We start from the raw sequence: 23,688 nt of genomic DNA on the forward strand, positions 1-23,688 counted from the left end.
TGCCTCTCCACACCACTTTCTTGTGCACACCTAAAAAGCAGTTTTAACCATCCGAATCCACCCTGTGCCACACCAACACTGCAGAGAGCTTGTGTAGAGCTAGGAAGCACCATACCCCCTGACCCCAGGGGAGCAGGAGCACCCTGTGAGCATGCATGTCTGGGGACATGGGCCTGTTGGAACAAGTCCAGAGGAGGGCCGTGAAGATGCTCCGATGGCTGGAGCACCTTTTTTATGGAGGCAAGCTGAGTTGGGGTTGTTCAGCCTGGAGGAGGCTCCAGGGAGATCTTAGAGCAGCTTCCAGTGCCTAAGAGGGGTCTAAAAGAAAGCTGGAGAGAGGCTTTTGACAAGGGCATGTAGGGACAGCAAAGGGGGGAATGGCTTTAACCTGACAGAGGGGAGATTTAGATGAGCTCTTAAGCAGAAGTTCTTCCCTGTGAGGGTGGTGAGGTGCTGGCCCAGAGCAGCTGTGGCTGCCCCATCCCTGGCAGTGTTCAAGGCCAGGTTGGATGGGGCTTGGAGCAACCTGCTCTAGTGGAAGGTGTCCCTGCCCGTGGCAGGGGGTTGGAACTGGATGAGCTTTGAGGTCCCTTCCAACCCCAACCAATCTATGATTCTGTGCATGCCAGCATGCAGCGGATGGTGTTTTATAGCCCTCTTTCCTTCAAGAGGTTGGAGCGCATCTGGCCCCATGGTGTGCAGAGCTGGGCTGCCGGCGGGGTTCCCCCGTGCTGCGCAGCCCCGGGCGGGGGTCTCTGGCCACCCTTTCCCCGGTGGAGCCCTGGAGGGTCCCGTAGATGAGGCCCGGGTGCTCCTCGTCCATCTCCTCCCCGCCGGAGCTGGGGAAGTGCCGGCTGCAGTTTGGCAGTGCTCGCAGCAGGGGCTGCTGCTGCCTCGCTGGGTGCGGTACCAAGCCTCGGGCACCCCACGCTGGGACGCTGTAGGGACACTGCTACACATGGGGCAAAGCCTCTTTTCCAAATTGGGACTGACTTCTCCCCACCCCCAAGTACGTTCAGAGTAGCACTTTGCTCTGGGGGTAGGGAATACTGCAGCATGGTCATAGGAAATGATCAACCATGAAGCCACCTGGAAGCAGCTGATGGAAAAAATTAACTTAAAATCCACTAGTGAATGGAGAAAAACCCTCCAGAGGACTTTCAACCCGTGGTTTGTTTGTAAACTTATCACTGGCATTTAAGGCAGTTGCTTTTCTGTCTGATTACCAGCAGCCACCAAGTGAAAACTGCACGTCATGCGGATACACCTACCGAGGCAGCCAACAGCATCCCAGCTTCTATCAGACATAGAGTAGCCCACAGGGCCAGGGCAGTGATCGTCCTCCTGTACTGGGCACTGGTGAGGCCCCACCTCGAATTCTGTGTTCACTTCTGGGCCTCTCATTGCAAGAGAGACATTGAGGTGCTGGAGCGGGGCCAGAGAAGGGCAATGGAGCTGGTGCAGGGCCTGGAGCATAAGTGTGATGGGGAATGGCTGAGGGACCGGGGCAGGGGGGGCAGGTGTGAGTCTGGAGAAGTCTCGGGGGGACCTTATCCCTCTCTACAGCTGCCTAACAGGAGGATGGAGTGAGGTGGAGTCAGTCTCTTCTCCCAAGTAACAAGTGACAAGAGGAAACGGCCTCAAGCTGCGCCAGGGGAGGGTTAGACTGGAGATTAGGAAGAAATTTCAACACCAAAAGGGTTGCTGCCCAGGGCAGTACCTCAGAGGTATTTGAAAGATGTGTAGATGTGGTCCTTAGGGACATGGTTTAGTGGTGGACTCAGCAGTGCCAGGTTATTGGTTGAACTTGATGGTCTTAAAGACCTTTTCCAACCTAAACAGTTCTATGATTCTACTTTCTTCATGCACACAGAAGGCTGATGCAGTTCGTCCATGCACATGTGTGTGCAAACACAAAAACCCACTAGTGTTTTTGATGACTCCCAACTCTGACCTTCTCCTGTATCTACTAAGAAATACGCATTCAATTCAGGAGGGGAACAGTCAAAGCACTGTGTGACGGATTGGATTGCCTGTACGTGAGAAGAAAGAATAGAGTGAGGTGATGGGCTGCTTTTCATTGCCATTACAGGATCTTTGCATTAGGCATTGCACAGGCACACAGAGGAGCCTTCATGCTGCTTAACTTGAGGCACCTGAATTCAGCTTTTGGTTCCGCCATGGCTCTGTAGAGTCTTTGGAGGAGCTTGTGTCTTCCCATTAAGCCATTCAAAGCACCTTAATTACAGCTTTGCCCTGAATCCAAGGTTTCTGAGCAGCTGTAGGGGCAGCTGTGGAAGGTGGAGAGAAAGGCTCTGAGAGCTGAGGTTTTTGGCAGCAGGACTGCAAGTGCTCTGATTTATAACTGACTATGACTGCCTTGCCACTGATGATGGATGTAGCCTTAAAGAGGCTCCCACCCAAGGGGGCCTGTAGTATCCATATCCCACATGAGCAGTTCCTTCTCCAATGTATCTGCTGTCTAAATGTGTTCCGCTTAGGAAAGGCTGTGCCTCTTTGCAGTTCAAGGCAGGAACCTTCATCTGACAGAAATCAAAATGAAAGGTAAGTGACTTAAAGGAGGTTCCCTGCTTGCTCCCAGGTGAGTGCTGGACTCCCTGTCCCTACAAACGTGCTTCAGGGTATGTGAGAAACTCCTGCTACCCAGAACCTACAGTAATCCTGTACACCTTATCCCAGTACCCTGTCCCCATCCAAGTGGTGTCTGCCAACAGAGAGGCTGCCACTTTCAGTGATGCATGGGGCAGCCACAGCAGTTGATGCTGATGAGGTTCTTTGAGTATTTTTGAGACACGTTTCCAAGCTATCCTTCCCCTGCTAGCTGTGCATCTCCACAGGCTCCAGCTCTGTCACTCCTACTGCTGTCTGCAAACCATAGGAAGCTATGAGTCCACCTCAGCCAGCATCCCTGAGCCCTGCTGTGCGCAGTGTGATAGGGGATGCTCCAGAGAGCAGAGCCTTTCCCTGCCCACACACCATTTACAGGTGCTGCTCTTCTGCACAGAATTTCTGTGGCCTCTGCCCCTGACCCCAGTGGTGCACAGACACTTTTATGCCCTCTGCTTGCTGATGGCAGTTTAGGCAGGGTCACATCACACAGCCAGTACAAGATGCCTCTGTGTGCCTGCTTGTTGGGCCTTGGCAAAAGCCAGGAAGGCAGGAAGCCTTGAGGCTCTTGGGCTGTACCACCTGCCATCGCTCAGTCTGCCTGTTACCCTGTCAGCTTGTGACTGTTTAGGAAACAACAAAATTGATCTGGATGGTGATTCAGCTGCCTGGCCTAAAAAAGGGGGAAAAAAACCCCAATCCAACAACAAAACCAGAGCTTTGTTAGCTATGGCAGAGAGGGATTAAGCCAGGCTCTATGGGAGAAGAGTGATGGCTGTTGGCATGGAAGTTTTTTCCCCACTGCCTTGTGTTGGCATCAGCAGTTGGGATCTGTGGGGAACCTCTCACTCCGAGCTTTGATACCAGGGGCAGTTATTAGAAATAATGGGTGCAGTATTCAGAAGTGCTGCATGAGGGAAAACCCACAAGTGTCCTTAGCCCAGTACAACCAGACTGTGCAACCTGTTGAGATGGTAGCTGTACAGTGGTGCCACATCTGTGCAGGGATGCTCCTGTGACACAGTGAGGAGCAGCAGTGAGGGGCCCTAGGTGTCCTGTGCTGCAGGTTTTGAAGAGGTGAGAGAGCACCCACATCTGTAACCAACCTCCACAGGCCCAGAAGAAGCTACAGAGAAGTATTCCTTATATCCAACAGCTATGAGGGCTGTGGAGAAGCACTCTCCTCTTGAGCAGTGTTACTCTCCTGAGCCCAGAAACCGGACCCATGTTCTGCCTTATCCTGTTTTTCATGGGTGCTTGGCCCCTACCTCTAGCTGTGTACTACTGAAACTGCAGCTGCTGCTCTTACCCCAAGGTCTGCTTTTAGAGCAGCAAAGCTGTAGACGTCCAGTTGCAAGGACAGTTGCGTCAGTGTAAGCTGCAGCCTGATTGCTGGCCTTGTGCCATAGAAAGTGATCTCATCCTTGGGGGACTCCTAGGAGACAGGAAAAACACCATCAAAAGAGTTGTGGGTCCTGGGGTGGCGGGAGAACCGTGGATGTTTTAGTAGTGGGTGTTAATTGCAGGAACTTTCCGCTACATGATAGGATCACGCCGTGTGGAAATGATCCCTGCACACACATGGCTGAGCAAGTGCATGGGATACCTCCACATGGTTCCAAGCACTGGGTTTCTTTCCCATGTTAAAACCGTGTGTTGAAGCTGCTGGAGTGCGTTCACCTCAGTGTTTACAGTGAGGTTTCTTACTTTCATGCCCACACCATCACCTTTCCCCTGCTAAAGGAGCCAATAGCTCAGCTGATTTTCTTTTAACTCAGGCCTCGGGGGCTTTGTGCTGCCAGATTACAAGCATTTAAGGGTTTACTTTTTTTTTGTCCTGGAGGTTCTTGCAGACAGGATGGGTGCGAAGGACTTTGTCCTGCCAGACAGCTATATAAAGCACTCAGTGATTCAGCATTTGCTGCACCCTACACAGATTCCTCTGTTATCATACCAACAGGAATGTGGGGCTAGAAGGGATCTCCTAATCATCATCGTATTCCCCAGCTATGACAAGCACTGAGTCATGAAATCCCTCTCGTTAATATATCACAGTCCATCTGAAGATGGAAAATTCATTGGGAATTTTCTTGGCAGGTTATTCCAGAACTTCACTCTGACAGAAGGAAACTTGGTTCTGATTTGCAGCCCACATTTTTTCATAGCCTATTTTTATCTACTTGTTCTCATGCCAATGCTGTCTTCTAGTTAGTAGCTGTTCTTCCTTCTTGTTTCCTAACTTAGCCACTTACATGCCAATGAAAAATGGCCATTTCTTCCCAGAATCCCTGGTCTACTTGGAGAAGAAACTATCTATTTTTAGCTCCCTCTAGCAGTTCATACCTGCCACTCTTTGTATCTGCAGGAAGGCACTGAGGGAGAGCCCTGGTTTCATCGCTACCCATTGCAGCGATGGGAGGATGGCTGTATACATTGCTCCCTGCTGCCAGCTGCAGAGGAGTCTATAAAGAGTTTGGCAAGATGCTAGAACAGAATTGCACCCACCTTTTGAAGCACTGAAGAAGAAATACTCATTGGCAGTTAGGGTATCTGAAAGGCAAAATCTGTGGGTCAGCAGGAACTTGACATTTTCCCTGCAAGTTTGCAATGGATGTGGGGATCCCAGCACCCATCAGGTGCTAGATTTACCAGCAGTATTTTAATATACTCACAGAGGAAAGCCTGTCCATCTGTATTTCCTCCCAGCAAACCTCCTGCAAGTGCTCAGAGGTGCAGAAACCCTGAAGAGCTTTTGCTTCTTGGGGCTTCCCATGGCTTAGGAAATCCATATGGACCCAAGTTCCTTAGGAAGCTCCTGGTACCGGTCAAGGGGCCCATAGGAAGGGAAAATGAAGGCATTGTCCTGCTGACATGATCCAATGCGGGAATAGCATGGACAAGGTGAATATAACTAGCAAGGCACCCTTCAGGAGTTGTGTGTTGGTTTCCAGGCAATTACATCTCATATCTAACCCAAATGAGGCGGGCAATATTTCAAACCAAAGGGAACTGCAGGAATAATATTAGCTGATGCAATCGCACCTTGAATTTACAGCAGTGCTAGGCAGATCCATGAGCAGTGGGTTACTCTGTACATAATTACAGCAAATTCAAGCCCTTGTTTGAAAGCAGCTGGGTTTTGGTTGTTTTTTTTTGAACAGTTCCCCAGATACAGGTGCTGGATAAAGACTTCTTTTCCTCTGACAGGTGAATCTTTTGTTTGCTGGTGGATCATGCTTTTGCAAATATCAGCTCATTTCCTCGCTATTACAACCTTTATCACGTCAGTAACAAACCCACATTTAGTGCTTTCCTGCTTCTGCAATCTATTCTTCACAGCTCCTCAGTGATGAGGTCTTTTTCCTAGTTCTCCTAATACCTGATATCAGCATGCTGCAGTCAAGGGGGGAGGCTGGCTCTCCTGTTCTGGAAGTCTGGCATTACTGGGTACCTGTTGTGTTACAGTATGACCCCTTAGGCTAAATTCCACCCTCAGCCCCCACTGCCTTCAGCACTAGCTGCTTGAGGGCATCTGAATTGAGCCTTTAAAGCAGACAAGCTCAACAACAACAAAGAGAACCTGAGGATGACTTGGAGTCTAATTTACTCAAGGAGAAGGTTCCGAGTCAAGAGCCTTGTCTCTTCTACTGAACATTGTGCTCATCTCAGAGAGAAAACCCATGCTCTCTTTTCTCTCTCACTGGCACCAGTCATTCAAGTGAACACAAAGCCACCTCCCTGAGATGCATCAAAGCTTCTTCACTAAATATTTGCAGAAAAGGCTTTGGGTGCTTCACCAGGAAGGCCTGAGAGACAGGTTGACCCATCACAAAACAGGAAAACAAAAGCTTATGCTTCCAGCTGGGCCCTGGTTAACTTTCTCAGCCAGCAAGTCTTGGACCTCAGTGAGAATCCCAAATGTCCTCTGGAAAAAGTGAGAGAGGAGTTGGGAAAGATGGGGAAGGATTTCAGGCAACAAACTGGGGTACCAACAATGGAGACCAGTGATTTTGCTGTTGAGTAGCCAGTAGTTGCTCTATGTGGATGGTTTGCCCACAGGATCTGGTTTTAGTATATAAAGTATTTCTATGCATGCTCCTGTATATATTTGTGTCCTTACACAATGGGGAAACATCCTGCTTTTTCAGGATCACCCCATTGTCCAGAAAAATTGGGATTTGACAATCACAGATCAGAAAGAACCAAGAACCCTTTTCCCTGTCAGCAGTCAAAGCATCTGCTGCAGCAAGGATGAGATTTCTACCAGTAAGCAATGATTTTTCTAGATAATGACAGCATTAGGAACAACCCCACAAGCATGTGAGGTACATCTGCTAAAGCACTTCCATAAAAAAAATCCCCTTGCATCTTTCCCTTGGGAAAAATGAGTGCCCTGCTCAGCAATCAGAGCCTGGGCTGCAGGGGGGCCACAGCCCTACAAACAGAGATGCTGCCTCTATGCTGCACACAGCAGGGGCCTATTTATTTGGCAGAATTGGGCTATCCTCCGCCTGATCCAGACAGCATCAATCTTGGAGCAGCAGGAGGAGGTAAGGTAGGTTTTGTGCTGACCACCTACCTTCCGGTACAGCTGGAAATCTGGGAACAATATCGTTTCAAACATTATTCATCAGGTTCCAGGACTGGTGCCAAGCTCTGTGCAGCTACCAGCTGAGCAACCCAGACTTGGTCTCTGCTTTTACAGGACTATTATAAAATCATTTCCCTCTGTGACCAGTTTAGGCTGTTCTAACGCAGAGTCATAAACGAGACACTGACTTTTAAAGATCTTCCTACCCTTAGGGTGGCAGATGAAAGAACAGGTCACAGCTTTGTTCTGCTGCAACATGCCTGGAAGTGTTGTGAGACATGCTTTCATTACAGGGAAATTTCCAGTGTCTCACTGGGTTTTGCAAGTTTGCAACCTACCTGTAGAGTAGGAAAGAAAGGCTGGGCTGGCCAAAACATATAAAAGACATTTATTTGCTCATGTCATTTGGACAGCAGTAGCTGTCTTACTGATGTCTGTATCTGTTGGAGAGAGCAGGGGTGATTTCCACCCCTAACACAGACCTTGCGGCATTTTTCAGCAACTCAGCAAGGATGCCCAAGCCCAGGATAACTTAAATTCATTTAATAAACCTGAACGTCTTCTTTGCAAAACAAAGTGATCAGTGTAAGAGGAGCCCGTGACACTGTGCTGGGAAGGATGTTGCTCATACCAATTCGGCTGCTCAAGCAGATTGCTCCTTTAACACCACCTCTGACTCAAGTCCCCAGTTTAAAACCCCTATTTTTACAAGTCTGTAGTAACCAATGGAATAAATTAATTCAGGGGGTGTTCCAGATAATGAGGAGTTTGTCCTGCAGCAAAAAAGTCTCCAATGAAGAATTAGTGTTGTAATTGTATAAAGTGTTATCAAGTGAAGAATGAGTGATTATCAATGAAGATGTTAGAGGCCCAGAGTATGCAGCAATTAGATTTTGATAACTGGTGAGAATGGAAATGAGAAAAACAACAGTGAAAGAAAGTAAAATGCTTTCTGATCGCACTATCTAACAGTTAATACCCCCATGCATAGGGATTCATAATATCCCCTGCATAAAAAGGATGCACAGAATTTCCCATAAAAATATCTCGGACTCACTTGATTATCATTTCCTTAAAGCTTAAGTGTTATACCAAAGTATTCATGCTGAGTGTGCTGGAAAGCTACAATGAAAATTATTCAGGACGTTTCCAAGAGCATGGCTAACAAAAACACATTTGTCCCCATTTCAAGCCTGTTTCTTAGTTTTTTTTTTGTCTGAGATGCTTCTCCCTCACAGCATACGAACTGGAAATCTAACTTCTATGGGTCTTGGCAAAACCCATCCAACCAGGACCACACTTTATGACCTTGAAAAGTCATAAGGCATGCAGATCTGCAGAGGCTTCTTAGCATTTAGTGGACAAAAAGCCATTCCCAAAACATGCCTGGAACTTCCACCCTGGCTGAGTATGCTCCATGTCCTTGCTGATGCACTTGGGCTGTCCACTGACGGTAGTCAAACCCACCACACCTGCGAGTCGTTGCCGTTACCACTGTGGGAGGGTGCACTGAGTTGAGTGAAAATGGGCTTCCCCTCATAAAGGTGATGCCCACCATGCTGCCACTGAAGCAGCATGGCAGAAGAAGTGGTTGTGGAAGCCACTGTGGGAGGAAAGCGGTAAATCTGGTTGAAGAACCTGTTGTAAGTGGGGCTGGGGGAGGAGGGAGTAAAAGAAGGAAAGATGGTGTGACCGGGGCAGAAGAGGGAAGGTGGGGATCTTAATTTTCTGAATCAACAAAATAAAGGAGGATAGAGGGAAGGGTTAAAGCACCAAGAACTCAGGGCCTGGGAGCAGCTATTGGTTGAAAATTAAAGCAACGAAATAGGGGAAAGGGTAGAGGTGATGGTAGGACAAGCCAGATGACTAGGAGCAGGACAGAGGTGGGGTATAGATGTGACTTGAGGTGAGATGCAATTAGTGAAGGCGAGAGTTGGGGAGAGGACAGACTCTGACTTGACAGTGGTGGAGCAAGGAGCAGAGGAGGTAGCAAAGGAGCTGGGTTTTTTTATTCCAGGGCCTTGAAAAAGTAGGACTGGAGGGAACACAGAGGGAAAGAAGCAGAAAGCTCCTGTGGCACATGTTGCTCTCCGGAGTTTGGAAGGGAACCTGGCTGTTCTGAAACTCTCAACTCATCTGCTGCTAGCATGTGGATTTGAAAGGCAAGCCTCTGATGCTGGCTAGCAGCACAGCAATCTCTTCCTACTGCCACCCTTACGTTTGTTAGTTGGAGAGGGTATAATCACCTGGGTTGCCTCTGTCAGTCCCTGTCAGAGGTCCTTGTGGTGGACCTGTTCTTGTTAATGAACCTCCTGGATGTGCATATTGTAGTGTCCTTGCTCAGTTGAGTTGGCTTTAAAACAAACCAACGAGGATCCTAAAAAGCAGCACATTGTAATCTGTGCTGAAAAGGCTCTGAAATCAAGCATTCCAGAGTCATGGAAAGTTGGAACTAAAACAATTTGTGCAAACTTAATTTAGCTTAATTTTGGCATGTATGACTTTGTGGAAAACAGTCCTGGAAGGGACCTCAAGGAGCCACCTGGGGACTCCAGTCCATCTCTTTCCCCCAACGCAGGGCCATTCTTGACAAATGTTACTCTAATCTTCTCTTGCAAGACAGATGTTAATGGCACGATCACATTCTTTTTCTTAATGGGATCCTGCCTCAGTTCACAAAATGCATCAGGGCCATGCTGTGGAGGAGACTGGAAATGCCGCTGTTAAAATACAAGCTCATGGTTCAACCTGTGGACAACTGCCCTGGAGAGCTGCCTCTGCTTCAGAGTTCCTGGTCACTTAAATGGGACTTCTCAGGGTGGTTATTTAAATGGGACTTCTCTCAGGCAGTCATTAATTGTGTTTTCTCCATTTTGTGAGTGCTCAGCTTGAAAATGCTGCCTCTGATGTAACTGCTCGTGCTTGGTGCCCTGTTTTAATGCAGTGTTAGGGCTTGAATTTTAGCACCACTACACAAATAGCCCAGCTCATGTTGCCATGGACTGGGAAATGAAACTGAAATGCTTATGCACTGTGCTCATCACTGGCTGTCATAGGTTGCTCATCTCCCACTTCTCATTTGGCCCTGCCCTGTGCACTCTGTCAGCCTCTCTCTCCCCACACCTTGCTTGTTCTGCTGAAAGCATGTGTACAGAACCTTACAGTCATGCATGATGATTCCCAGTTGCTGTAGTTTGTTTGTGGATGATTCCTCTGACTATTCTATTCAGTTCAGGTTTCTCCATAACCACCTCATCCTCAGAGGTATATGCATTCGGTGCAATTAATTACACCAGTAACATCTATAATTACCTCAGGGAAAAATCAGCAAAGTGTGTAAGAACTGGCAGCATACAGGACACCAGGAACTGCTGCGGTGGGTCACAGAATCATCACAGGATTGTGGAGCACAGAAGGGACCTCTGGTGATCATCTTGTCTAACCCACCCTTGCTTGAGGAGGGTCAGCTGGAGCTGTCACCTTCACTGTCCACTTCCATACTTTCTTGCATACCCATACAGCTTGTCTATGGGGATGTTACATCAGACACTGTCTAAAGCTTTACTAAAGGCAAACACCATCCACTGCTTTCATTCACCAACCAAGTCATCTTGCTGCGGAAGACTGTCAGGTGGGTTAAGCCTGATTTCCCCTTTGTAAATCCATGCTGACTACACTCAACTACCTCCTTGTTCTTCATGTGCCTGGCAATGGTTTCCATGACTTCTTACTCCATTGCCTTTCCAGGGATTGATGTGAGGCTGACCGGACTGTAGTTTCCTTCTTGATGATAGGAGTGATATTTGCTTTCTTGCAGATCTCAGGAACCTCTCCATGACCTTTCAAAGAGTGACCTTGCAGTGTCAATAGCCAGCTCCCCAAACACTTTTGGGCCCCTTGCTCAGGGGCCTGGGATTGCTGAAGGACACTTGTACCCATAAGGCTTCCTCCTGGGTCACCTACCCCTGCTTCTACCTTTTGTACGTTTCTTCTTTATGTCAGTTTAGTCAGGAACTCCTTGTTCATCCATGCATGCCTCCAGCCACCTTTGCTTTTCTTATTGTCAGGATAAAATACTCTTGGGTTTTGAGATGATCCCCGATTACCAAACAACTCGGCCCCTGGCTTCTAGTCCAGTATCTTGTTTCTGATTGTGTCAGGGCAAGATGTTTCAGAGTGTTTTATAAACCTTCCCTTACTTTCACACTTAGTGATTTGAATTCAAGCAGCATGTTTCAAGCCCTTTACCAAAAAAAAAAATGAGGTTTAGTACTATATATTTATGGGGTCAGTATTATCCAAGTACTTGCCCATCAGTGGTATCATTCACCAGTGACTTTCAGAGTCCAGTTAGAAATGTAACTGCCTTCCTGTCACCTAGTGGGAGGCTTCTTGCCCCAAAGCCCACTCACTAGGTAGGTCTTCCTAGTGTCCTTCTGTATGTGTGGAGAAAAGAGAGGCTCTTCTAGGTGAAGTTTAAGAGCAACCCTACTTGAGAACTAGAATCACCTCCTGGAGAAGTCTCTCACCTTCCAGGGACTAGAAAAACTCCTACTTTAAGCACCTGACATATACAATAACTGCTTAACTTAGAAATACTTCGTTCTCCTGAAAGGGTCACCTTTCCCATTAATTGTGTTGCCCCCTTGCTCCTGTGCCACAAGGCAAAAAGAGATCCTTTTGAACTCAGACCAGCATCATCAGCTTGATATGGCTTGCATCCAGTCCAATTAAAAACAAATAAATGTAGCATTTCCCTTAAGTCAGATGTCCTGAAATAACTCCTTTATAAAAAGGCATTGTTAATCCTATCGGGCTTTTTCTGCTTGTAGGCTCTTTCCTTAGGGGTCATTTGGAGTGACTGCTGCTCCAATCATGCTAACCTTATTTAAGCTCCCCCATTTCCTGTCTGTGTCCTTATATGCCTGCTCATTGTTGCCTGTTGAGTTCAGCTTTGCTCTTGCTGCTTGGCTTGCAGCCTCTTGCAGCGTTTGAGAGGGGTGCTCATCCAAATCTTGCAGAACATGTAGCATGTGAGCAATAGCGGCTGGGCCAGATCGGCAGATAAGCTTTGCTGACCATTAGCAAAACAATGGACTGTACGCTCAGTGCTGTTAAATACACAAAATAAACAGGGAGGGGAAAAAAAATAGGTTGCTTGTAACAATCAGGTCACATAATGTTCAGGAGGAAATGAGATTCTGGAATTATTTTTTTTTTTTAAGGAATGAAATTGTTTCCATTGATTTCTAGGGCTTTTCGGTGCTTTCATGCTACTGGTTTCTTGTCTCCAGACAGCTGGATCGTGCTGCCTGATCCTCAATCCTTCCTTGAAGAAAGGCATCTGAATTACATCTAATAGGGCTGAAGCAAAAGCAATGTGGGTTGTTAGTCTGATCAAATTAAGAGGTGTGCAATGTTGTGCAGAGCGTAAAAGGTTTTACCATGTCAAGCAGTCCACAGAGAATTAAGGGAACTAGCTGATTTTATGGGAAACACCCAAGACACAAGTCTTTTCTGTTATGATTCCTGTGCCTACTTTGAAGCTTTGTGTTTGCAGACCCTCTAGCCTGTTCACATATTTGCTAAGTTTTTATATTGGATAACTGAGTTTCAATGCCATACTTTCCAGATGTTTTAGTGATCTGGGAGAGAGCTCTCCTTTTAAAAACAGCTGTTTCCATCTCAGGGCAAGACAGCTGTAAGCACCAGATGTACAATGCAATATGCAGCAACAATTAGTAACCATTTACAAGCCAAAGATGAAGGAAGTAGTGTGCAACAGTGATTAGGGAGCAGGCAGGGACAGGGCTCCTTAATTCAGTTAGAGTGCTTGGTAAAAACTCAACACCCAAAGTGAAAATACTGTTACATTTTTGGCCCCTTCATAATTAAGTGTGCATTTTCTCCCAGCTTCTGAGAATCACCACCTTTAATTCCAAACTGAAGACCCTCGGTCCATTGGTGAGACATACAACAACAGTGCAAGTTCACTACTGTGGCTGATGTATATAGAATGGCCAAGGTTTCACAGCTCTATTCAACCATTTTGCTACGTGCTGTATAGTGCAGAGCAATCATTCCTCTCTGCAGACAGAAGTGTATTATACTCCCCACAGTTTACCTTGTAGGTATCAAGAATGGCTCTAAAACACCAAGCACTGCTGTCCCCATTCTCCCCCAGGGAGCTGGCTGGGGAGACCTGTACCCATGCAGTTGTTTTCAGCCCAGGTAAAAGCAGCTGTGACAGCAAGAGCTGGATGCCCATTTCATTGCAGCTAAGCATGGTAATTTTGGTCTGCAGGGAGCCCTTGCAGCAAGGACAGCATCCCAGGCAGGCTCCACCAGGCGTATTGCTGCCTTCTTTGCTTCTTTGGTGATGCAAACATCTATTCCGAATGGCTTTTTCTCCTTCTCTTGGCACCTTGCACCATATGCAATGCTGTCTTTCCAAAACTGTTTCAATAGGAACTAGAGAAACCTCTTCCTGCATTTGTGAGAAAGCACAGTAAATCTCATCACCCTGGTGCAACATCCCCCAGCTGTCTGAAGGAGGAAGCACCCCAAAATCTCCTTTGCTGGCTGTTGTGCTTGCATCCTTCTACAATTTCTAGGTCATTGTGACAGCTTGGAAACCAGCCTGGGTCTTCTCCCCTGCCCATGCCTCTCCCGTATGTCTACCAAGGCCCAGCTAAAGGGTACTCCTTATTCCCTGTCTCACGTTAAGGCTTCCTAGCCCTACATGATTTTCTAGAATGGACTGAAGGCCTCAGGGATCAGGTTGGCTTTAACTCTTTGCAATTTTAAAGTCTCCTCAACAGCGTGGAACTTGATTGGAGAAGCAAGGAAATAATGACCATGGGACATTTATACTCCTTTCTACCAATACTGTACTATAGAGGGAGCCCCAGTAAATGCTGGGGAATGGGGTTGTTTAGATTTCCTGCTGTAGGAATGACCCATATGCTTCTTAGTAGCCTCTTTACAGAAACAGGGAGACCTGCTGTGGGAAAATGCAAACAGAAAACAAGTGGATGTCAGTCTGAGCTGTTTAACTGCATCTGAGAGAGATGATACACACAGAAGTATAATTCTCTAGATTTGAACTCTTTTAAACTCCTCGGGAAACAGGCATAAGTTGTGCTTTCCAGGGAATGACTCTCTGGAAGACATGTCAAAGGCTCATTAGAATGACAGAGCTTCTCTGGCTCTGGACACTGTGGTTTTTCCAGGGTTATTTATGAAGAAGGTGTGGCCAGACAAATGCTGGAGCAAGGGAAACTGTCCAACAGAACAAGATGTTCTCCTGGCACAGTGGGAAACCTGATGCTTCTTTCAAGAGTCAGTGGATAAGACCAACCTTAAACCTGTGCAGCAGGGAGGACTTCCACACAAGGATGCATTTTTTGCACCTAGGAAGTCACTGATGTTTTCCATGTGTCGCAGTGTTGCCATGAACCTGTATTTGGTGTCTCTGCTTGTTCCACTGCGCTGAATTGAGAAATGGACGTGGTCCGTAGCTCCTGTTAGATTAAACTGTTCAGACCACTTGGCTCTGTTGGTTTTGGCAAACTTACCTAGAGTCTTGCAAGGGCCAGGTTCACCCCCACATATCCAGATCAGCAAAACGTTTGCTGTTCTCTGAAGCAATTGCTGGTGATGACATATTTTGTGACAGGAAATCATTGCAAAATGCTTGGTTCTCAAGATGAAAACCATGCATCCAGCTCAGAAAAATAAATGCGACCGGTATGTTCTAAACATAGATTTCTTCAGATTTTGTTCTAGGACAAAAATCAACCCCACTTTTCAGGACTTATTGTTCTAATCATTAACGCCTGGGCAATCAGTACATCTGTTACTGTTACAATCTCTGATTTTCCACTGGAAAAAAAAAAAAGAGAAAAGTTAAAGTTTAACCACAGCCATTGAGTTTGCCCACGCCAATCAAACAGGAGACAAGGCATTACAATATCTCAGTAACTTGTTCCGTGGATAATTCCCCTGGCAATATTAAGGAATTAAATGCAAGACTGGTAGATCCATTAGTATTGTTTAGATTTGCAAAGCATAACAGAAGTTCAAACTGCCTTGAATGACTGCCTCTTTACGAGGCTACTGGAGGTAGCCCTCTCACCATGGCTCCTGATGGAATGACCAAGGAAGAGCTGCGAGGTAAGCAAACACAACATCTTCCTACAGAACACCCAAAAAGGAAGCAATAGAGAATGACAAGGCAGGAGTTCCCTGTGCAGGAACATGTCTACGGGTGCATGTTGGAGCAGACCCGCTCAGCGTCTGATTAAGATATTTGAAGTTTAGGGTGATATATGAAAAGTAAACAGACAAATGAAAAGCCTTACACGAACAAAGCACACCCCACCACCCCCCTTCCGCTGAGCTCCTTAAAGCTTTGTTCTACCAGGGAATAGTACCAGTTTCCCAATTCACTGCCACCTTACGGCATTTCAGAGAGATGACACTTCAGTAATTCCTATTGGATGCTTCCTATTTTCAAGCAGCCTCGCTGGGAACTCGGTTGTTACAGAAACACGGCAGCTGTAAACCTGCCCCTTGCAGCCAGGTTTGGAACAATATCAGTGCCTGAGACGCTGGATTATACAAGCTTGTGAAAACCGATCATTAAAACGTCAATTCTATTTATATTTGCAGATTCTCAAGGGAGGTCATTTCATCAGCCAAGAGGCTGAAAATAAAGATGAACTTTGCAATGTTGTCAAAAGAGAACCTTTCAGTCTAAAAAAAAGACTCATGCCTCTCCCGAATGATTTTAATTGTCAGCCCAGTTTTGCAATGGAGGATGAAAGATTAACAGATGCCCTTATCACGTGTTGAGGGTTTTTCTGAGAGTAGACTTAGCTAAGGGAAGAATCTGTGAGAAGACTAACAGAAATGGAAGATGCTTTGTAGTTTTCCCACCCCTTCAACTACATATAATCCTCCTTTAAGCACACTTGTGTGGTTTCCTAGTCGATGAGCAGACACTAGACTTGAATGGACAGGCTTTGGAGAGTTGGTTGGTTAATTATTACTTGGAAATGTGGGCAGGATTGCCTAATAGGAAACAGAGCAGCTGGGATATTTGTCCTGTGCATTCCCCAAGTGCATGGATAGACTTGGCATTCAGAAAAGCAACATTAGCAGCAACCAAGAGTTCTGGGCTTGATACGGGTTGTTTTGGTACTGAAGAGGAAACTGGGTGATTTTAGGGAAGGGTTATACCATATACAGGAGGACAAGCATAAAGCTGTTTTCCTGAGGTAAACCTGTTCTCTGTAAGTGAATGAAATTGGTTTCCATCTTCAGGTTGTACACTCGTTATAAAGCTGGAAGGAATATTTTTCAAGCAGACACTGTCAGTATAAAGTACGCATTGGTCTGATTTTTATTTACTACTATCATGAGTAACAACAAATGCTAAAGCAAGGAACTCAACCTCCCCTCCCTGCTGTTTTTCAGATCACCAACTTTCTTCAGTTAACAAAAACTCATCTGTCTCTCAAGCTGGATCTCCTGTTTATGTAGTCTTTTGAAAGAACTTTGCCAGAAAATAAGATGATGTGATTTGCATTGGCATTTTGATGCTCAATGGCAAAAAAAACCACCAATTTTAAGCTCATGAGTGGAATGTCTAGCGGCGCATTTCAGGTAGAGGAGAGCTAGCCACTGCCTAGTTGCATATTTGTCTTTTTGTGCAAGACCATCCTTTACAGAACTAATCCAATCTGTAGCCCTAATTTTTGACAAATAGCCGTGGCTGGGATCAACAGCTGTACTGAAACAAGAGAGGAGATGTCATTTTCATGGCTGATAGCCAATTGAGTCTGTGCCTCAGCAATGTTTGATACAGTGGCATCTCAGAGCAGGGCTGGAATGATGACTATGGTGGGGTGGCTGCAGCACCACTCCAATACTGTGATTACAGACTGTGTCTTTAGTCTTTGTTAGGGCACACCACTCTCAACGGTCAAGCTTCCAGCTGTACAGAGCTGCACAGGTAGCTCATGAAGAATCAAACCTTAAACAGTCCCAGGTCCTTTGTAGTAGGTAAAGATATTAATTATTTAACTGACAGGAAAAAAAGGTTTCCAGCAAACTGAGCACCCTGGAGCAAGCAAACTGCTGAACCATTTAGAGAGACTGTGTTTGTTTTCTGCTTTGGAAAACAGCTCTTGTAAAGGATAAATTTTAGCTTAGTTTGCTCACATAGCAAGCTGGTTCAGAATGGCAGTGGGAAGAAGAAAAAAACCTAAATCTGGCAATATTTTGGTGCCAGCAACTCTTAGAACCTAACACTGTCAAGGAGTGCTTCTGCTAGTCCAAGTTGCTTTGTATGTGGTATAAACTATTCTGGCAAGAACGCTTTTTTTTTAATGGCATAAGCAACTGGTGCTCGATTTTTGTTGAGGACTGCTGAGTATTTTTACTGAGGTCACAGCAGGGAGAATACTCCAGCACCTGCTTTGGCAGGGCTGGGAACTGATGCCCCAGGGGTGCTTCAGAGCCCTGAAGTCCAAGCTCTTCCAGAACAGTACTTGGGACTGTGGCCAGGGCCAAGCTCAATCCACTCATGGTGGCACTGGATATAAGGGCCAGTTTAATAGCTCTAACAAACTGTGTTTCCTGTCTTGCTGATAACAGCTGAATCGGGAGCATCTTCTAGGAGCGTTGATCTTCTATCTCCATCGCTCTGCCCAGTTTCTGAAGCAGCTTTACCATCACTCCATGCGCTACTTCCAGTGTGCTGTTGCCGTATTTTTATAACAAGCCATCTCACCACACTGTGCCCCTCTCCTACAGCTGCTGAGGTTTCCCACCAACCACACCACAGGCCTATGGACAACACTACACATGGTAGCAACAGCTGGTTCAATGTCATTGTCTTTTATTGAATCACAGAATCAACTCGGTTGGAAAAGACCTTTAAGCTCATCAAGTCCAACCATTCCTCAGCACTGCCAAGGCCACCACTAACCCATGTCACTGAGGGCCTTGTCTACATGGTGTGTGAACACTTGCAGGGCCGGTGACTCCAGCACTGCCCTGGGCAGCCTGTTCCAGTGCAAAGCCTTTTGGTGTCAAAATTTCTTCCTAATATCTAGTCTAAACCTCTCCTGGCTCAACTTGATGTCTCTTGCCCTATCTCTTGTTACTTGGGAGAGGAGACCAACCCCCACCTCACTCCATTCTCGTGTCAGGCAGTTGTAGGGAGCGATATGGCCCCTCCCGAGCCTTCTCTTCTCCAGATTGACCCTCCCAGGTCCCTCAGCCGTTCCCCATCACACTTGTGCTCCAGGCCCTGCACCAGCTCTGTTGCCCTTCTCTGGCTCTGCTCCAGCACCTAAGTGTGTCTCTTGTAGAGAGAGGTGCAGAGCTGAACACACGATTCGAGGTGCAGCCTCACCAGTGCCCACTACAGGGGGGTGATCACTGCCCTGGCCCTGATGGTTACACTATGAAGGATGCCAATGCCCTTCTCGGCTGCCTGGGCATAAGCTGCTTGTGTTCAGCTCCGCCAATCAGCATCCCCAGGTCCTTTTCCATGAGCAGCTTTCCAGCCGCTCTTCCCCAAGCCTGGAGCGTTGTGTGGGATCCTGCAGATACAGGATCCAGCACTTTGCCTGTTGAACCTCATCACATTGGCCACAGCCCATTTGATAAAGCCTGTCCAGACCCCTCTGCAGGGCCTTCCTGTCCTTCAGCAGACCAACACTCCCATCCAACTTGGTGTCATCTGCAAATGTACTGAGGGTGCCCTTGATCCCCTCATCCAGATCATTGCTAAAGATATTAAACAACAGTGGTCTTAACGCTGAACCCTAATACCAGCTCAATGAGGGACTGACCTCAGGCCCCGATGGTTTCAGGCCCAAACCAAGGGGGTGCTGAGGCGCTGGCACAGGGTGCCCAGAGAAGCTGTGGCTGCCACATCCCGGGCAGCGTTCAAGGCCAGGTTGGACAGGGCTTGGAGCAGCCTGTTCTAGTGGAAGGTGTCCCTGCCCGTGGCAGGGGGTTGGAACCGGATGAGCTTTGAGGCCCCTTCAACCCAAACCAGGCTGAGAACTCTGCGCCTCTCCCCTGCCTCCTCTTTGCCCAAGTGGCCTCAACTCAGAGCCGCGAGCCACCCCCGGAGGGGTGAGAGGGGCGTTACAGCCACCGGGGCGGCGGCTGCCCGCCCTTAACGCGGCACTGAGCATGCCCCGGCCGCCCGCGCACGGCTAGGTCATAAAGGTGAGCGGCCGTGCCCCAACGGGCTTCCGGATTGGCCGGTGGCGGAGAGCTACATGGCGTCTTCGGGCCGCCTCATCGCCGTGAGCCAATGAGAAGCCGCCTCGGGCTGCAGCTTGAACCCGTCCCAGGGCTGTGCGTCGGCGGCAGCGCGTCCTCTGGTTGGCTCTCACGCTTCGGCTCAGCCCGGCAATAGCCGGAAGAGAGGCCTCCTTCCTATTGGCTGCCGAACGCGCTGCTAGGGCGGTGGCAGCGTTTTCCGATTGGGTCTCCGTTTCGCTTCGGGGAGACTCCGTTGCGCCCGTAATGGCTTTATGATTGGTTACAGGCATTTCCGTAACGACCTCGGGATTGGTCCCGAGGACGCTCGGCTGTTTCCGTGAGGGCCTCGGGCTGGGGTCTAACGAATGCGTCGGGCTCTTCGGCTGGGTATTCACTGAAGGCGTTTACGGCCATTCCGCAACGTAGGGCGGCGACAGGCATAGGCGGCTGCGCGGCTTTGGCGCACACACAGAGCGCAGCAGCAGGAGCCCGGCACGCAGCGGAGGCAGCAGCGGGGACAAAGGGACTGATCGGCACAAACAGGGAGGGGGGCCTGGCAGGAGGCAGCCAGCCCCGGGAGGGAGCGGCAGGAGGCTTCAGCCGGGCGGGCGAGTCCCATGTGCCTTGGGCGCCCGGGGAAGCAGCACTAACCGCCGCCGTCAGCGCTCTGAAGCCGGCTGAGGAGGAACCGCGGAGCCGTCGCCGTCGTCATGGCCTGCGCCACCGCCGCCGGCCGCGTCCCGCAGTGCAGCGTCCCCAGCCTGATCCGCCGCCAGCTGCCCCTGCGGGCGCAATGAGGAGCCCCACCGGAGCCGCCGCCTCAGCGCCGCACTGAGAAGCCTTCGTGAGCGAGCGAGGCCGCCCGGGCCGCTTCACCCCTGCTCCGCCCGCCGCGGATCCCGCCGCCACTGCCGGATCCCCTTGCGAGCGGTCGCATCGCCTCCAGTCGGCGGAGATCCCTCCGCCGTCGGAGAAAAAATAGTCCCTTTCCCTGCCGCCTCCCTCAGAGGCGAGGTGAAGGAAAGGCGAGGGGAGGGGGGGAAGAGGAGGAAGGAAAAGAAGGGAAAGAAAAAAGCGGAAAAGGGGATAAAAAACCCAAGAGACGCAGCGGCGGGATCAGAGGAGCCGGGCCGTGAGCCGCCGCCCCATGTGACTGGCGCCCGGGGTGGGGGCAGCGAGGCCTAGCCAACCCCCCTCGCTCGCGGCCGGGAGCGGGAGCGGCGCCGGCCCGGGGGGGCTGCGGACTGGGCGGAGGCAGCTCTCGGACCCACCGGCGCTGCCGGGAAGGATGGTTTTGTGAGGAACGGGCGGCGTGAGGAAGAAGAGGAACACGAAGGAGAAGCAGCAGCCGCCGCCGAGCGCTACAGAGACCGCGAGGGGAGGGGGCTTCCCCGGGGGGGGGGGAAGGGGGGACCCCGGCATTTCATGTGGCGCGTCCCGCCCGTCTCCTCCAGCTGAGCGAGCGAGGGAGCGGCAGACGGGCCCGCCGGGGCGAGGCGGAGGAGTGGGAAAGGCAGGAAGAGAGCGGTGATCGGGGCACAGTAGGAGCGGGGGAACCATGTCCGGGCGGCCCAGGACCACCTCCTTCGCGGAGAGCTGCAAGCCGGTGCAGCAGCCCTCGGCCTTCGGCAGCATGAAAGTTAGCCGTGAGTATCCTGCCGCCCTGCGCGGGTGGTTGTCTGTCCGCCCGGCCCTGCTGGGGCTTTCCCCCCCCCTCTCCACCCTTCGCTGAGGCGGTAGGGCGGCGGGCGGGAGCCCGGCCGGGGGCCGAGAGAGCAGTCGAGAGCTCGGCCCCAGCCCCGGCGGAGGCAGCTCCTTTCTCTCCCCTTCCCCCTCCATTAACCTTGAATAGGCGCACGCCGCCGATTCGTTTGGGGCCTGTTGGACAAAAAAAATGCCGGCTGGTTTGTCCTCAGCCCCCGATCGCTACCAGCGTTGTAAGCAGCCTCTGGCTAATTAAAAAGCCTTCCTCCCCTTCTCTTCCCCCCCCGCTTTGTGAAACGGATTGGCAGCTCCGTAGCATGTATTTTGCTTTTGATTTCCCCCTTGAAAGGAGGAAGCGAATTGCGGGCACACAGGTATTGCCGTGACATTAATGTTCATTATGTGTTTTTTTTTTTTACGCACTCCTGGCTCTGGAGAGCTAGGAAGATTTTTTTTCCATGCACCCGTAGATCGGGTGTGAGCACCTTTTAGTCCAGCCCTTTTATAAGAAAAAAAAAAAAAGGGCAAAAAAAAAAGGGGGGGGGGAGGGACGGGAGCTTACAAAAGGTGTTTCTCTAATATCCTCCAGGCTCTGGGAGAAAGCTCAATCGAGGGGATAAGAAAATGGCTATTTTGACATGTGAGCCTATGGAGTAGTTATTTCAGTCTTGGCCATGCCTTTTCCAGTCTTCTGATCAGAGGAATATATTTAAGAATGAGGCCTTGTGCTTTATTCTGCACAGGTGTGCTGGAAATCGTGTTTAATACGTGCCCATCCTTCGTATCCAAGTTTGTAGGATTAGCTGGTGTATGTGAATAAAAAATATGTATTAAATCTGAACAAATGTACAGTGTCGATGGAACAGGGCCTGTTCAGAGTTGCTTAAGATGGGCTAATTGATTATAATAGGGAATTTCTTAACTCCTGATTTGAATATGTTCACATTAATTGTTCTTCCAGATTCCTACTAATAGTGTAGTTTTCAGGGATATCTTCCTTTTTCTTATAGAAACGCAGGGTGGCATCTTTATGGGACCAAGAAAGCTTGATATGTATGACCATTCGATTGATGTATTTGATCCTTGCGTGCAGCCACACCTGACATGGCTCTGTGTGTGCATGTGTGCAGATATAGCCCATCGGTTTGTGTGTTTCGTGCCAAAGCGCTGTACGGTTGTGAGATTTCTGACAGATCAGGAATTCTGTTTTTCTGCACTGAAATGTCTTCCACTGCGGTTGAAGACTTGAAGAGAGCATTTGGCTCGGGGTCTGTAGCCTACCTTGTATCTGCATGATCAGCGTGCCTGCAGCATTCAGAAAACATGGGTGCAGTTAACCCATGTTAGCAGCAAAAGGGCATATGTTTTATCAGGTCCAGCATTAGCGTTTATTAAGGATTCTTGATCTGTATGGAGAAAACCCGTGGGTGACTCCATTTTAATTTACTGATTTATGTGCATGTGGAATAGGAAGCAGGTTTTGTTGATCAGTATTTCTGCAGGTAGCTGTCTAAGCCAAGTGAGCCCTAGACCTGTCATGCTCAGCAACTGTATTTGTCTTATTCAAGCTCTACAGCTTGATTCTTGAAAGGTCATTGATGCTCCTTTCCCTCCGTTTATGTGAGGTCAGAGACTAGACAGATGCTTGCCTGTAAAGAGGGTGCTAACTGATGCAGACTAACAAGTTTGCAAATATGATTCAATCCCAAGTGTATAACACCGAGTGAGAAACAAAGGCCGTATGCGATAACCCCCACAGTCGCTCTAGTCATGTGCTCCTGGTCCTTCTGCTGTCTGGAAAAAGATGTCAGAACAAAGCAAGAGAACCATGTACAAGGACTCTATGGGAAATGCAGTTGAAATTTTCAGTTCATCCATCCATGCAAGGCAGGCCACAAAGTTAACTTTTTCTTTTTTTTCCTTTTTTTTTTTTTTCCTTTTGCTTTGTAAGAGAAAAAAAAATCTGTGTGTCAAAAAGGGTTGTATCTGTCTGATTCTCATGAATTCTTATGAATAGCATCTATGGAATGATGTAGCAAATTATCTAGTGCCAGTATTGAGTGCTTGGGGGGGTGGGGAAGATCACTTGTGTGGTGAACAAGGAGTTTGCTTGGCTCTTTCATTTTGCTGTATATTTACAGATACTTAGTTACATTCTGAGCCCTTTCAAGTGAAAGTTGGGACAAAAGAGCCCTTGTGAGGTGGGTGAAAATTGATGGATTGGTATCTTCTGAGTCTCTCATGCATCTTTAGTACCTCTTTCTTGGTACGCGCCTTCTCCAAGTCATCAGGGAACAAAACCTGACTTGTTATGTACCAACCTTTTTGCTTTTATTTGCAAGTCCAGTGTAGTGGTGAAATCGAATTATGAGGTCACTCTTGCTCTCGTGTCTCTGCAGCTATTGCTGCTTCTGTCTGAGCACTGCAAGTTACATAGGAAGGATGGATCCAGGTGTGGAGGAACAGACTGGTAA

The 23,688-nt window shown here is 48.5% G+C and overlaps 1 protein-coding gene and 1 long non-coding RNA gene across 3 annotated transcripts in view; both read left to right on the top strand.

The window, feature by feature from the left end:
- The first annotated feature begins 8,723 nt into the window (after window positions 1–8,723).
- Window positions 8,724–16,586, top strand: LOC134163619 (uncharacterized). The gene is made up of 2 exons (XR_009964779.1): window positions 8,724–8,838; window positions 14,371–16,586. It is a non-coding gene; the product is annotated as an uncharacterized LOC134163619 (long non-coding RNA).
- Window positions 16,587–19,746: 3,160 nt separating this feature from the next.
- Window positions 19,747–23,688, top strand: part of GSK3B (glycogen synthase kinase 3 beta) — a 149,436-nt gene continuing 145,494 nt past the window's right edge. The window contains exon 1 of one of the 2 annotated variants that reach the window (XM_062618906.1): window positions 19,747–21,156. In XM_062618906.1, coding sequence (XP_062474890.1) covers window positions 21,069–21,156 — 88 coding nt within the window. In that variant the 5' untranslated portion in view covers window positions 19,747–21,068. The remainder of the gene's footprint in view (window positions 21,157–23,688) is intronic. The other variant, XM_062618912.1, reaches the window with a different exon arrangement.

The sequence above is a fragment of the Pezoporus occidentalis genome, unplaced genomic scaffold, assembly GCF_034315485.1.
Source record: "Pezoporus occidentalis ecotype Australia unplaced genomic scaffold, CSIRO_AGI_Poc_V1 ctg104, whole genome shotgun sequence".
In the NCBI taxonomy this organism is placed as follows: domain Eukaryota; kingdom Metazoa; phylum Chordata; class Aves; order Psittaciformes; family Psittacidae; genus Pezoporus; species Pezoporus occidentalis.